The 16,033-nt window shown below is 40.2% G+C and overlaps 1 protein-coding gene across 5 annotated transcripts in view; it reads left to right on the plus strand.

Moving 5' to 3' along the window:
• LOC115228206 overlaps window positions 1–16,033 on the plus strand; it is a 59,475-nt gene that overhangs the window by 17,031 nt on the left and 26,411 nt on the right. The window contains exons 2-3 of one of the 5 annotated variants that reach the window (XM_036500725.1): window positions 3,569–3,655; window positions 15,451–15,455. The exons of 1 other annotated variant lie outside the window; for it this stretch is intronic. In XM_036500725.1, the coding sequence (XP_036356618.1) occupies window positions 3,574–3,655; window positions 15,451–15,455 (87 nt within the window). In that variant the 5' untranslated portion in view covers window positions 3,569–3,573. Of the gene's footprint in view, window positions 1–3,568; window positions 3,656–6,442; window positions 6,590–15,450; window positions 15,456–16,033 lie in introns of those variants that run through there. 3 more of the 5 variants (XM_029798847.2, XM_029798866.2, XM_036500726.1) reach the window with 3 other exon arrangements.

Genomic DNA, 16,033 nt, shown 5'->3' on the forward strand with positions numbered 1-16,033 from the left:
CCGGCACCATAACTTAGTGGTTCAGCAAAAGTACCAGACTCAAAGAAAAAAGTACTGAGGTTGATTCATTTGACTAAAATTTCTTCCAAGCAGTGCCCCAGCATGGCCACCGTCTAATGACTGAAACAGATGTAAGATATATATGTGTATATATATATATATATATATATATATATATATATATATAATATATATATATATATACATATATATACATATATACACACATATATATACAGACACACACATACAAGGGGTGCGATGGATAAAGTAAATTGTCGTCATTTTATATTTTTAACTTCATGCATGCACATTGTTTGTTTTTGATTATGTTGACTACACAGTATAGTAGGGTCAGTTGGGCACCATCTTTGAGAAAAAAAATACCACCTTGACACAATTCACTCTGTCAGAAATTTGGAAATGACAAGCTGTACTGCTTGGCATTTGAGCTAGAAACTCCGATATGGATGTTTCAGAGTGTTTGGGGGAAAATTTGAGGAGAGGTACCAAGAGTGATAAAAATCAAACATCCAGTCAACATCATGCTGTCTGAAGTGATCACTAATGATGGTAACGTTATGCCTCCATCCATCTTCCAACACGGCCTCACACTCAACACAGAGACCTACAACAAATGCCTAAAGGAGGTAGTGCTGCCCTAGGTCAAGAGGGTGGCTTCTGGAAGACCCTATGCCTGGCAAAAAGACTCTGCCCCATACCACACAACCAGGAGAACCCAGTCATGGCTGTCAGACAATTTCTGTGACCACATCACTCCTAACATATGGCCACCTAACTCCTCAGACTGCAACCCCCTAGATTATTATGCATGGGGCACAGTTGAACGAGAGACCAACAAAACTCCTTGTAACACCAAAGATGAACTGAAGGCAAAGATCATGGCAGCATTGACCAACTTAAACAAGGAGACTGTCCATAAGAGTTGCAGGAGATTCTGAAGTCGTCTGGAGTCTGCGGTTGAGGTCAATGGCGATTTTTATTGAATAAATTTACTCTTTAGTATTTCAAAATATTTTAATGTAATTTTGGTAAATATATCTTAAAATGAGAGGTCGCTGTAATTTTTCTTTTTGTATAATTTAAACGACAGTTTATTCATCGCACCCTGTATACACACACACACACACACACACACACACACACACACACACATAAATGTATGTGTGTGTATATATATGTGTGTGTGTGTGTGTGTGTGTGTATGTTTGTGTTTGTCTCATCCAGCCGCTACTTGACAATTAGTGTTGGTTTGTTTACATTCCTGTTACTTAGTGAGTCAGCAAAAGTGATGTCCCGAATAAGGGTCTGACTTAAAAAATATTATACCAGGGATGAATTTGTTTGACTAAATCTTTCAAGGAGGTGCCCAAGCAAGGCTGCTGTCCAATGACTGGAACAAGTAAAAGAATAAAAGGATATATATATATATATATATAATTAAATTGTGTATGTGCATTTGATTATGTGTGTGTGTGTGTATGTGAGTGTGTGAGTGCAGATACACACACACACTTACACACATACATGGCAGTGAGAGAGGTAGAGTGGAGGAAGACAGTTTGGAAGTTTGTTATTATTGTATGTGTTGCTGAAACGGCTGTCAAATCATAGGTAGAGACCCACTTGGCAAATGGCCTGAAGAACTTTTCTGCAATATGTGAGGGTGTGAGAGAACTTGCAGGCCCTTCTTTGCATTGCTCTTGCAAATGATGATGGTCAGGGGCTTTGTTTAGCTGTTGCACTACATAGCAACACGAACGATGCAGCTGTATATAAGATAGCAACACTATAGTCTTGTATCACATAGCAACATTATAGTGCTGCAGCTAAGTACACAATAGCAACACAATAGTGTTGTTGCTATGTACAAGTTAGCAACACTAGGGCTGCAGCTGGGTACATGATAGCAACACTATAGTATTGTTGCTATGTACAAGTTAGCAATACTAGAGCTGTGGCTGAGTACATGATAGCCACACTATAGTGTTGTTGCTATGTACAAGTTAGCAACATTAGAACTGTAGCTGGGTACATGATAGCAACACTATAGTATTCTTGCTATGTACAAGTTAGCAACACTGGAGCTGCAGCTGGGTACATGATAGCAACACTATAGTGTTGTTGCTATGTACAAGTTAGCAACACTAGAGCTGCGGCTAGGTACATGATAGCCACCCTATAGTGTTGTTGCTATGTACAAGTTAGCAATACTAGAGCTGCGGCTGGGTACATGATAGCAACACTATAGTGTTTTTGCTATGTACAAGTTAGCAACATTAGAACTGTAGCTGGGTACATGATAGCAACACTATAGTATTGTTGTTATGTACAAGTTAGCAACACTAGAGCTGCAGCTGGGTACATGATAGAAACACCATAGTATTGTTGCTATGTACAAGTTAGCAACAGTTGAGCATATGATGGCAACACTATGGTATTGTTGCTATGTACAGGTTAGCAACTCCGGGACTGCAGCTGGGTACATGATAGCAACACTATAGTGTTGTTGCTATGTACAAGTTAGCAACACTAGAGCTTCAGCGGGGTACATGATAGCAACACTATAGTGTTGTTGCTATGTACAAGTTAGCAATACTAGAGCTTCAGCGGGGTACATGATAGCAACACTATAGTGTTGTTGCTATGTACAAGTTAGCAACATTGGAGCTGCAGCTGGGTACATGATAGCAACACTATCGTGTTGTTGCTATGTACAAGTTAGCAACACTAGGACTGCAGCTGGGTACATGATAGAAACACCATAGTATTGTTGCTATGTACAAGTTATCAACACTAGAGCCGTAGCTGGGTACATGATAGCAACACTATAGTATTGTTGCTATATACAAGTTAGCAACAGTTGAGCATATGATGGCAACACTATGGTATTGTTGCTATGTACAGGTTAGCAACTCCGGGACTGCAGCTGAGCACATGATAGCAACACTATAGTGTTGTTGCTATGTACAGGTTAGCAACAGTTGAGCATATGATAGCAACACTATAGCATTTTTGTTATGTGATAGTTAGCAACACTGGAGCTACAGTTAAGTACATGATAGGAACACTATAGTATTGTTGCTATGTACTAGTTAGTAACACTGGAGATACAGTTATGCACATGTTAGCAACACTATAGCACTGTTGCTATGTACAAAATAGCAACATGATTGTGCTTCAGCTATGTACAAGATGTGGATAGTATAGTACAATTGCTATGCATATGCTGACCCCTGATGGTGTGGCTGTCTTGTGTCTGATAGTACTGTTGCCATTTATGCAATAGCAACTCTAGAGTACAACAGCAATGTACGAAATAGCAACATTGCAATAGTTGAACCATATTCTACAATGCTTGTACTCTGCAGTGCCAAATGCCAAAACTCATTTACAATGGCTGGGTGTTTATTTATAAGTGGTGTGCATGTGAGACGAAAGCACTTCAAGACTGTCAGCGCCGTTAGAAATTGGTTAGAAGACAGTTTTGCAGTGAGTGTTCCACCGCTGAATCTCTGTTATTTGATTCCTTCTGTTTATTACACAGCTAGAATGATGGCCACTGAAGGCACAGCTGAAGAAATTGAGATTGAATTACGTTCACCTGACGAGAAACCCGTTTCAGAATCTGCACGTAACTACCGAGTTTTTTCCTTCATCTTTCAATTTCTATCATTTCCTCATTTTAAACTTCACAGCATCATTCCCCCACCCCACCCCACTCCACGTTATATTTATATCTGAGGCCTTAATTGCTTCCACAGTGTTGTTCATAAGGTATGAAAAATATTACATGAAACACACCTTAATTATTGGAAACTCTCCAAAGGTAGTGTCACTTCAACCTTTGCTATTTAGGAAAGAGAGTGTATTAGCTTATGTAACCTCACTGTACATCTGGGTGTATATAATTTCACTGTACAAGTGGGTGTATATAATCTCATTGTATAACTGGTTATATATAAATTCACTGTACAAGTGGGTGTATATAATCTCATTGTATAACTGGCTATATATAATTTCACTGTACAAGTGGGTATATATAATCTCACTGTACAAATGGGTGTATATAATTTCACTGTACAAGTGGGTGTATATAATCTCATTGTATAACTGGCTATATATAAATTCACTGTACAAGTGGATATATATAATCTCCTTGTATAATTGGCTATATATAAATTCACTGTACAAGTGGGTGTATATAATCTCTTTGTATAATTGGCTATATATAAATTCACTGTACAAGTGGGTATATATAATCTCATTGTATAACTGGCTATACATAAATTCACTGTACAAGTGGGTGTATATAATCTCATTGTATAACTGGCTATATATAAATTCACTGTACAAGTGGATATATATAATCTCCTTGTATAATTGGCTATATATAAATTCACTGTACAAGTGGGTGTATATAATCTCCTTGTATAACTGGCTATATATAAATTCACTGTACAAGTGGGTGTATATAATCTCATTGTATAACTGGCTATATACATCCTCACTGTACAAGTGGATATATATGATCTCATTCTATAACTGGCTATATATAAGCCCAATGTACAAGTGGTTATATATAGTATAACCTCACTGTATAACTGGATGTATACACACTTTTGTACACATGACTGTATATGGATGTATATACTCATACCACACAATTGGGTGTATATACCATTTCTGCATACATGGCTCAATATAATCCCTGCTGTACCCTTTTGGTACACATGACTGTATATAACCTTTCTGTACATATGGCAGAGTATGACTGAACTGGGTGTATATAACCCCCCTATATAACAGGGCGGGGTGGGGTGTATAAACATATTTTCTGTGTGACTGTTTCTCATATTTTTTGATTGATTAATTATAATTAAAGCAGTTAATAATAATAATAATAATAATAATAATAATTGTGTACAGTGCTCAGGTGCACTACAACTCATCTAAAGTGTATATATAATCAGGTGTAGTTTCGGCGGATTTTGGAAAGCATGAGGGCCTTAAAGGATGCAGTGTCATGGCAGTCAACAACTGACGCAGGCAGTTTGTTCCATGCTTCAGCAACTCTGAGCGTGAAAAAATGTTTCCGAAAGTCATGGGAGCTGTGTTGTTTTCTGACTTTGTAGGCATGTCCACGTGTGTTGGATACATGGAGATCAAAAAGGTGTTCAGTGTTGTTGTTGGTGAGGTGGTTGATAACTTTGTGGGTGTTTACCAAGTCCGTCGCCAGACGCCAGAGCTTCAGTGAATCCATGCCCAGGGAAACAAGGCGCTCAGAATATGGTAGGTGTCTGATGGAGGGTATGCGTTTGGTTGCACGTCTCTGGACAGATTTCAGGAGGTCAATGTTCTGAGCAAGATAGGTGTTCCAAACTGATGATGCAAATTCCAAGTGTGGTCGTACCATAGTTGTATACAGTTTTAAATAGATGGCTGGAGAGCGGCTAACAAAAGTCTTGCTGAGTGATGCCAAGACACCCTCGGCCTTCTTGACAATTTCAAATATCTTTGTCATAATAACATTGGTTTCGAATTTTGGTGCAAGGCCTTAAATGTTGGGGGAGGGGTCTAGTTGATTACATCAACCCCAATACATGACTGGTACTTATTTCATCAACCATCCCCCACCCCAAAAGGATGAAAGGCAAGGCTAGCCCTAAGTGGCATTTGAACTCAGAACATAAAGTTGTGAGAACAGCTGCAGAGCATCGGGTCCAGTGTTCTAACAATTCTGCCAGCTTGCTGCCTTTTATCATGGTAACTCTTTTACTCTTTTACTTGTTTCAGTCATTTGACTGCGGCCATGCTGGAGCACCGCCTTTAGTCGCGCAAATCGACCCCAGGACTTATTCTTTGTAAGCCTAGTACTTATTCTATTGGTTTCTTTTGCCGAACCGTTAAGTTATGAGGACGTAAACACACCAGCATCGGTTGTCAAGCAATGGAGGGTGGGGGGGACAAACACAGACACACAAACATACACACACACATATATATATATACAATTATACATATATACCACGGTAACATATTAAAGTCACTGTCACCAGTGCATCATCGTCATCATCATCATCATCATTTTTTTTATCTCTATAACATCACCACCACCACCATCTCTGCCACCACCACTACCATCACCACCACCACCACCACCATCGTCATCATCATCATCATGGCTTACACAGCTGTCAACAGTCGTGGTTCACTGCCACCCTCATTTAGTTTCCATAGCAATCACAATACCCCTAATTTTCTTACATAAGTGATTAACACACATGATTTACCCCACGAAACTATTCCTGGCATCTCGACTAACTTATTTCTGCTGCTGGTCCATTTAACTTAACCTGACCTCATATCTCAACGTGTGCTTTCAAGTGTACCGCAGTCGGTGGCTTCGTTTATTTATTAATCACTCTGTTGAGTTAATTTGTGACAGTCTCTGTCTGTCTGTCTGTCTAGCTCTCTCTCTCTACACACACAAACAAACTCATGGAGACTTCTCAGTCATCAACCTGCTGTGGCAGCCTTTCTAAGCCCCTTCTTCATGTCAGACAAGGTAAGTTCACCACTATCATTACACACTCACACACACACACACATTTTGTCAGCAACAAAGCTCCCAGTCACACTGACACACGAAGAATTCGGTAATCTAGAAGACTTCCAGAACATTGATCCTCACATCACAGAACATTAGCAAACGTTTTATATTTCACATTTCTCTTTTCTAAGTACGCCTGTTGTCCAGGGTCCCTGCATGTTGCCAGATATTGTGTTCTTCCTCATTCCCTGCCCCCTTTTTCCCCTCTCCCCATTCTTTCCAGGCTCGGCTCTTAGCTTTTATGACTTACCATTCCATTATCATTTGGCGTTCCTCTGGCTGGGACTTTGCTTTCTTCACCAACAGGCACAGGTATGGCTGTGTGGTAAGAAGCTTGTTTCCCAGCTGCACAGTTGCACAGTTCTGGGTTCAGTCCCACTGTGTGGCACCTTGGGCAAGTGTCTTGGGTCAGTGTCTTGGACTGACCAAAACCTTGTAAATAGATTTTGTAGACAGAAACTGAAAGAAGACTGACATGTGTATGAACACACACACACACACAATATTATATATGTCTATGTGTGTGTCTGTGTGTCCATTTATTCCCTCATCACTGCTTGACAACCAGTGTTGGTTTGGTTACATCCCCATAACTTAGCAGTTCAGTAAAAGAGACCGATATAGTAAGTACCATGCTTAAAAAAAAAATGGTTCTATGGTTGATTCTTTCAGCTAAAAATTCTTCAAGGCAGTGCCCCAGCATGGCCGCAGTCTAATGACCAAAACAAGTAAGAGAAAGACAAAAGATAAGAGTACCTGTCCTCTGGTTGTTGCCAGTCGGTTGTCTCTTAGAATCTTCTGGTTTTCATTCTGGACATTCATGTCACCTTAGTCCTACTTCACTGGGCCTATTTCTAGCTGAGGGATCTTCTCCCTTTTGATTTTGAGGGACAGGCATAACTGTGTGGTTAAGGAACTTTCTTTCCAACCACATGGTCCCAAGTTCAATCCCACTGCATGGCACCTTGGGCAAGTGTCTTCTGCTATAGCCCCAGGTCAACCAAAGCTTTCTGAGTAGACTTGATAGATGGAAACTAGAAGAAGCCTGTTTGTACACTCTTAAATATGGTTTCTGATTACAAATATCTTGGGTCATACATATCATCAACTGAAAAAGATTTTCTAACTAGAAAGGGTATGGCCTGGTCAGCCTGTAATGATATGCATAAGATCTGGTCATCAAATCTAAGTAGAGATTTCAAACTTAAAATCTTCAAAGCTACAGTCGAACCAATTCTACTATATGGCTTAGAAACCTGGACGTTATCAAAGAAGCTTGAGAGGTGGTTGGATGGAACTTACACTCGCCTCCTTATGAGAGCTCAAAATTTCTTGTGGAAGCGTCATCCAACCAAACACAAATATATGGGAAATTACCACCTGTGTCATCTCTTGTGAAAGGTAGGAGAGTCCAGTTTGCTGGACATTGTTGTAGAGCTGAAAACGAGGCAATTTCTACTCTTCTCCTCTGGAAGCCATCTGCTCGCGATACCAGAGGATGCCACACTCTCCTACCCTGATGTAATCTCCAGGGATACAGGCATCCAGCAACAGGACCTCCGTAATGCTATGATGGACCATGATAGTAAATTCCACTGTCTCGACCACGGTCGAATGATGATGATGATGTGTTTGTGTGTTTGTGTGTGTGTGTGTGTGGTGTGTGTGTGTGTGTGTGTGTGTGTGTGTGTGTGTGTGTGTGTGTCTCCTCTTTTCATTATGTAATAGTTGTAAGCGAGAGAAGGCGTGTGGCTTAGTGGTTTGGGTATTCAGCTCACTGTCGCAAGGTTGTGAGTTCGATTCCTAGCAGTGCCTTGTGTCCGTGAGCAAGACACTTTATTTCACATTTCTCCAGTCCGCTCAACTGGCAAAAATGAGTTGTACCTGTATTTCAAAGGGTCAGCCTTGTCACACTCTGTGTCATGCTGAATCTCCCCAAGAACTACATTAAGGGTACATGTGTCTGTGGATTACTCAGCCACTTGCACGTTAATTTCACGAGCAAGCTGTTCTATTGATCGTATCAGCTGGAACTCTCGTCATTGCAACCGATGGAACACTCCTTATGCAGTTGTAAACGAGTGTCACTGTCATACAAGCAGTGTCATTCATTTGCAATATCGTTTGGAAATACGTCTGGAAACAGGTAAAGGTTAGTGACAGGAAGAGCATCCAGCCATAGAAAATCTACCTCAATGACCCAGCTGACCCATGCAAGCATGGAAAAGTGGGTGTTTAAACAATAATGACATTCCTTTCCCAGATTTCTTGCACCTCTAACTCTGATCCCTCTGATCTCTTTTCTGTTTTGTGTAGGACATATTCGAGTGAGGGTAAATCTTAACATCCAAAACTCTCCATTTATCATATTTCTTTGCGAGTATAAAATATATCAGACTTGTGTTTTCACCTTATTGGTAATTGATCAGTTTAAAGGCGGTGAGCTGGCAGAACTGTTAGCACGCCGGGAGAAATGCTTAACGGTATTTCATCAGCTGATACGTTCTGAGTTCAAATTCTGCCGCGGTCGACTTTGCCCTTTCATCCTTTCGGAGTCAATTAAATAAGTACCAGTTATGCACTGGGGTACATATATTTGACTTAATCCATTTGTCTGTCCTCTCTGTGTTTAGCCCCTTGTGTGTAGTAAAGAAATAGTTATTTCGTCTGTCTTTATGTTCTGAGTTCAAATTCTGCCGAGGTTGACTTTGCCTTTTATCCTTTCTGGGTCGATTAAATAAGTACTACTGAGGTAGATGTAATCGACTTAATCCGTTTGTCTGTCCTTGTTTGTCCTCTCTGTGTGTAGCCCCTTGTGGGCAGTAAAGAAATAGGTAATTGATCAGTTTCCTGAAGTTAGAGTTGCAAAATGTTGGGTCATTTGCAGAGTTGCAAAAGTCTCCAGCTTTCTTCATTCCTTTTACCATTTCCACAGCAGTCGTGCTCTTTGGAGAAACCATCATAAGGTTGCTCAATATATTCATTAAAGTACCCTGCTATAATAACAAGGCCATTATCATTCACTATTACAGTACCCTGTAAGAACACCTCACAGAATCTGTCATTCATTACCAAGTTATCCTGCAACAGAACTTCATAGTGTTACGAGTATTCTCATCCAAAATGGCAAAATGGAAGCAATTACCAGCATTTTAAAGTTGATGTCTTGAAAACTGCAGGAATGTCCATTTTCCATGTTGTAATGGGTTGAATGGTTTGAGAGGAGGTGGCAAGGCCAAAGGTATCACCAGACTCTGTATTCAGTTTTGGCATCGTTTCTATGGCTGGATGCTCTTCCTAACGCCAACCATTTTACCGAGTGTACTGAGTGTTTTCTAACATGGCACCAGTGCCGACAGGCACATCAAGTAACTTGCAAGTTTTTTAGAGTCTTGTAAAGTCTAATATATTCTTTTGTTGTCTTATACCATCTTATAAATATTTATTTTTGCAATAAAATACTTACTGCAGAGAGACTTTTTGAACACCCTATATAACTGTATATAGGGTGTTCAAAAAGTCTCTCCGCAGTGGATTTTTTCTCTCCAAGAGTCAACTTTTGTATTGAAAATTAAGAACGACATTTTTAGCACCTCTTATAAAGTTTTTTAAAGTCTTGTAAAGTTTAATATATTCTTTTATAAGTCTTTATACCATCTTATAAATATTTATTTTGCAATAAAACACTTACCATGGAGAGACTTTTTGAACACCTTGTCATCATCATCATCATCATCATCATCGTCGTTTAACGTCCATTTTCTATGCTAGCATGGGTTGGACAGTTCGACTGGGGTCTGGGAAGCCAGGAGGCTGCGCCAGGCTCCAGTCTGATCTGACAATATTTCTATAGCTGGATGCCCTTCCTAACACCAACCACTCAGAGAGTGTAGGGGGTACATTTTACATGCCACCGGCATAGGGGCCAGAGGAGGCTGGCAAACAGCCACAATTGGTTGGTGCTCTTTACGTGTCATCAACACGATAACTGTATATAGGGTGTTCAAAAAGTCTCTCCGCAGTGGATTTTTTCTCTCCAAGATGTGTTTCAAAACATGCGTAGAAGAGTCAACTTATTTATTGAAAATGAAGGACGACACTTTCAACACCTTTTATAAAGTTTTTTAAAGTCTTGTAAAGTCTAATATATTCTTTTGTTGTCTTTATACCATTTTATAAATATTTATCTAGCAATAAAATACTTACTGTGGAGAGATTTTTTGAACACCCTGTATAACAAAAATGCATATAGAGAAACTGAGATCTTTAATATTAGAATTCACCTTACATTGCTGACTATTGTTTCTATCATATCAACACATTCAGATAGAGAAAATATCATTGAAGTTAATATTTCCGAAAATACATGTTAACACAATGTTTTCAAGGTGATCCAAACTTAGTGAAATCCCTCTTTTTTCTTATATATGTATATATATATATATATATATATATATATATATATCTCAGGGATGTGCTGCCTGGGTAGGCCAAGTAGGTAGTGCTTGTATAAAATAGCTTGAATAAGACAGATCGATAGTTGGATGATTTGACTGAGGACTGGCAAACCAGATGGCTGCACCAGGCTCCAATCTTGATCTGGTAGATTTTCTACAGCAGGATGCCCTTCCTAACGCCAACCACTCCGAGAGTGTAGTGGGTGCTTTTACGTGCCACCGGCACGGGGTTCAGTCAGGCGGTACTGGCAACGACATCGCTCGAATGTTTTTAACACATGCCACCAGCACAGGTGCCAGTAAGGCGATCATTATTATTATCATTATTGTTATTATTATTATTATTACTACACTAAGCAAGCTGGATCATTTGCATGGCAGGCAAAATGCTTAATGGCACTTCATCTATCTTCGTGTTCTGAATTCAAATTTTGCTGAGGTTAACTTTGCCTTTCATCCTTTTGGGGGGAGTCGATAAAATGAGTACCAGTTAAGTACTGGGATCAATGTAATCAATTTACTCCTCCCCCAAAACTTGCTGGCCTTGTGTCAAAATTTGAAACTATTATTATTGTTATTATTATTATTATTATTATTATTATTATTGTTCTATGTTTGACTTTTGCTTTACATTTGCACAAGTTGGCTCCAAGTCTCACCCAGAGACCTCAAGAGACAACAAGCTGGAAGTTCATGCTGGTTTATGCCTAGGGTGCCATATATTTGGTTTTGTACTTAGTATTGTACTAGTGAATGCCTTAAAAACCATACAAAAATTATGTTTTTTAAAACTTGAGATTACATAGAAAGTATTTTGCGTAGGATCTGAGCAGTTTCCATGAGCACTATCTTTTGAATATCTGCCATTTTTGAGTTTCCTGGTATCTGAGTTAGGTAGCAATCAGCCCCTTTTGCTATCATTCCCAGGGCACCTATGACAACAGGTATTGTTTTAGTCTTTAGGTTCCACATTTTACTAATTTCTATTTCAAGATCTTTATATTTGCTCAGTTTTTGGTAGGTCTTGACAGATACGTTTATATGGATTGGGACAGTCATATCAATGAGGAGGCATGTTCTTTGTCTGAAGTCTTTATTATTATTATTAGCAGAAATACTGCTACTGGGCAGTTTTCTGCTTGTAAATGTTGAATTGAAAATCTCTAATGTGGAAACAAATAGTGCATTAAATATATTCTATTATACACATTAATGAATAACTGAAAGAAACTTGAAATATTCCTATGAAATTTTGATATGATACAGCCTAAAAATGTTCACAAATATTCTCAAAGTAAACTTAAAGAAAAATTTTCTAATCAATTAAATAGAAGCAGTTGGGAGAGAGAGAGAGAAAGAGGGGGAGGGAGAGGAAGTTGCAAAGAAGGAAACTATAGTGAAGAGGGAGAGAAAAGTTATAAGGAAAGAGAAAGATTTAGTCTAATGAAATAGAGGCAGTAAACAAAGAAGAAATGGAAGGAGAGAGAGAAGGGAATAAGATGTTGAGAAGTACTATCTCGCAGTGAATTCAAATTGAATCCTGCAGTTGAAATTTTCAATCAAAGAAGTTTTAAAACCACATTTTGATAAGAATATGTTGATTTGGGGCACTGTCTTGAAGAATTCCTAGTCAAAAGATTTAAAACCCAGTAGTTATTATTTTTTTAAAAGCCTGGTACTTATTCTATCAATCTCTTTGTTGAATTGCTAAGTTATGGGGATGTAAACACACCAACATTGGTTGTCAAGTGCTGGTGGGACAAACAGACACAAACTCACAAACACACATTTAGGACAAGCTTTTTTAGTTTCTGATTACCAAATCCACTCACAATGCTTTGGTCAGCCCAAGGCTATAATAGAAGACACCTGCCTAATGTGTCACACAGTGGGACTGAACCTAAAACCTTGTGGTTGGGAAGTCAGCTTTTTACCACACGCCCACACCTCTACAGATGTATGGTCAATCTTCATCAACAAAAGCCTCTCATGACCATATCTTTATTCCAATTATGTGTTTATCAGTCTACAGCAGGGTTTGGCAAACTTCTTGTATCACTGACCATTTCATAGAATATTTGATAACATATCAGGCCCCAACATGTAAATTTCTAAAACAGAATTAAAAAGTATTATTAAATAAAAAAAATTGCTTGATTTCCAAATAATTATTCCTTTCAAGTATTGGGCCTCATGGAGGCAAAGTGGCTGAGATCCTTTGGAGTGATGGGCCTCGTGGAGGCAAAGTGGCTGTGTTCCTTTGGAGTGATGGGCCTCATGAAGGCAAAGTGGCTGAGTTCTTTTCAAGTGTTGGGCCTCATGGAGGCAAAGTGGCTGTGTTCCTTTGGAGTGTTGGGCCTCATGGAGGCAAAGTGCTGAGATCCTTTGGATTGTTGGGCCTCATGGAGGCAAAGTGGCTGTGTTCCTTTGGAGTGATGGGCCTCATGGAGGCAAAGTGGCTGAGATCCTTTGGAGTGATGGGCCTCATGGAGGCAAAGTGGCTGAGATCCTTTGGAGTGATGGGCCTCATGGAGGCAAAGTGGCTGAGATCCTTTGGAGTGATGGGCCTCATGGAGGCAAAGTGGTTGTGTTCCTTTGGAGTGATGGGCCTCATGGAGGCAAAGTGGCTGAGATCCTTTGGAGTGATGGGCCTCATGGAGGCAAAGTGGCTGAGATCCTTTAGAGTGATGGACTTCATGGAGGAAAAGTGACTGAGATCCTTTGGAGTGATGGGCCTCATGGAGGCAAAGTGGCTGAGTTCCTTTAGAGTGATGGACTTCATGGAGGAAAAGTGACTGAGATCCTTTGGAGTGATGGGCCTCATGGAGGCAAAGTGGCTGAGTTCCTTTCAAGTGTTGGGCCTCATGGAGGCAAAGTGGCTGAGTTCCTTTTGAGTGATGGGCCTCATGGAGGCAAAGTGGCTGAGTTCCTTTTGAGTGATGGGCCTCATGGAGGCTAATATTCAATTGATATTTCAGGTGACAAGCTGACAAAATTGTTCGCAAGCTGGGCAAAAATGCTTATCTGCATCTCATCAATCTTTATGTTCTGTGTACAAATTCTGCTGAGGTCAACTCTTTCATCCTTTCAAGGTCATTAAAATAAGTACCAGTCATGTACTGGGGTCAATGTAATTGTCTTATCCCTTCCCCAAAATTGCTGGCCTTGTGCCAAAATTCGAAACCAGTATTTGGCTGGAAAGTAGGGAGTTTTAGCCTTGAATTACTCGCGTGCTTCCAGATTCAATTCACCAATAATTCAGCACCTTTAATTCTCAGAGGTGCTTATTGACCCCTTGCACAGCCTTGTAGATCCCTTCCCTCAGGAAAGATCAGTACGGACCTAGTCTACAGTAATTCATTCACCAGATATATTACTCTTTTTACTCTTTTACTTGTTTCAGTCATTTGACTGCGGCCATGCTGGAGCACCGCCTTTAGTCGAGCAAATCGCCCCCAGGACTTATTCTTTGTAAACCTAGTACTTATTCTATCGGTCACTTTTACCGAACTGCTAAGTTACGGGGACGTAAACAAACCAGTATCGGTTGTCAAGGGATGTTGGGGGAACAAACACAGACACACAAACATATACACACACATACATATATATAACGGGAAGCTTTATGAAAATAGACAAAAGACGAAGGCAGGTGGAAAACAAACGAACAATTGTATTAGTATGGCGCTCAGGAAATATAAATAAAACAAGTCTTTAACGTTTCGAGCCTACGCTCTTCAACAGAAAGATACACAGAGAGAAAAAAAACACAGAAAAGAAGGAGAGAAAAAAATGCGTGCAGTAACTAACGAATCAACATGGCGATCTGATTTCGGCCAGAGGTCAAAGATCAAACATGAGACGCGAGAGCGAAATAAGGGGAGATAATAGGGTTGATAATAGGGTTGAATGACCAGCTCCAACATAAGGGTGTGTGTGTGTGTGTGTGTATGAGAGAGTATTAGTGCATATGAGAGGTCTGGACGTGTGTATGTATAGGGTTGGTGTATGTATTAGTATGTATTAGTATGTATTAGTACGTATTAGTATGTATAAGGTTGATGTGTGTGTGTGTGTGTATGAGAGAGTATAAGTGCGTATGAGAGGTCTGGACGTGTGTATGTATAGGGTTGGTGTATGTATTAGTATGTATTAGTATGTATTAGTACGTATTAGTATGTATTAGTTGGTTGTAGTATTAGTATGGCACATCATATATGATGTGATGTGTAAAGTCGTGTGGGAGAGAGAGAAAGGGGGGAGGGGGAGGAGAAGGGGAGGAGAGGAGGGGGAGAGAGAGGAAGGGGAGGAGGAGGGGAGGAGGAAGGAGGAAAGAGGGAGAGAGAAGGGAGTGAGGAGCAGCAAGAGGAAGGGAAGAGGGAGGAGGGAGGGAGAAGAGGAGAAGAGAAGGGGAGAAAGGTAGGGGGTGAAAGGATGAAGGACTGAAGAAGAGGGGTCGGGGGGGAAGGTAGGTGAGGAGGGGGGGGGAGAGGGGGTTAGATGAGGAGGGGGGAGAGTTGAAACCAAATGGTGTATAAGAGCGAAGAGAGAAGATTAATTCCTGTTCACGGCGCAAACGGGAATCCGGATGGCCTCTGTGTAAGGACAAACCGAACACAGATAGGTGTTGCAAGGAGTGACCGGTGGAGCGGAAATGGCGTGAGACCGGTGTGTCGTTAGGGAGAGTTTACGAAAAAGACAGACAGGTGGTGTACAAAACAAACAGACATATATATATACAAACATATATATATATATGTATATATATATATATATATATAATGGGCTTCTTTCAGTTTCCGTCTACCAAATCCACTCACAAGGCTTTGGTCAGCCTGAGGCTATAGTAGAAGACACTTGCCCAAAGTGCCATGCAGTAGGACTGAACCCGGAACCATGTGGTTAGTAAGCAAGCAACTTACCACACAGCCACTCCTACGCC

Source organism: Octopus sinensis, linkage group LG2, assembly GCF_006345805.1.
Source record: "Octopus sinensis linkage group LG2, ASM634580v1, whole genome shotgun sequence".
Classification (NCBI taxonomy): Eukaryota; Metazoa; Mollusca; class Cephalopoda; order Octopoda; family Octopodidae; genus Octopus; species Octopus sinensis.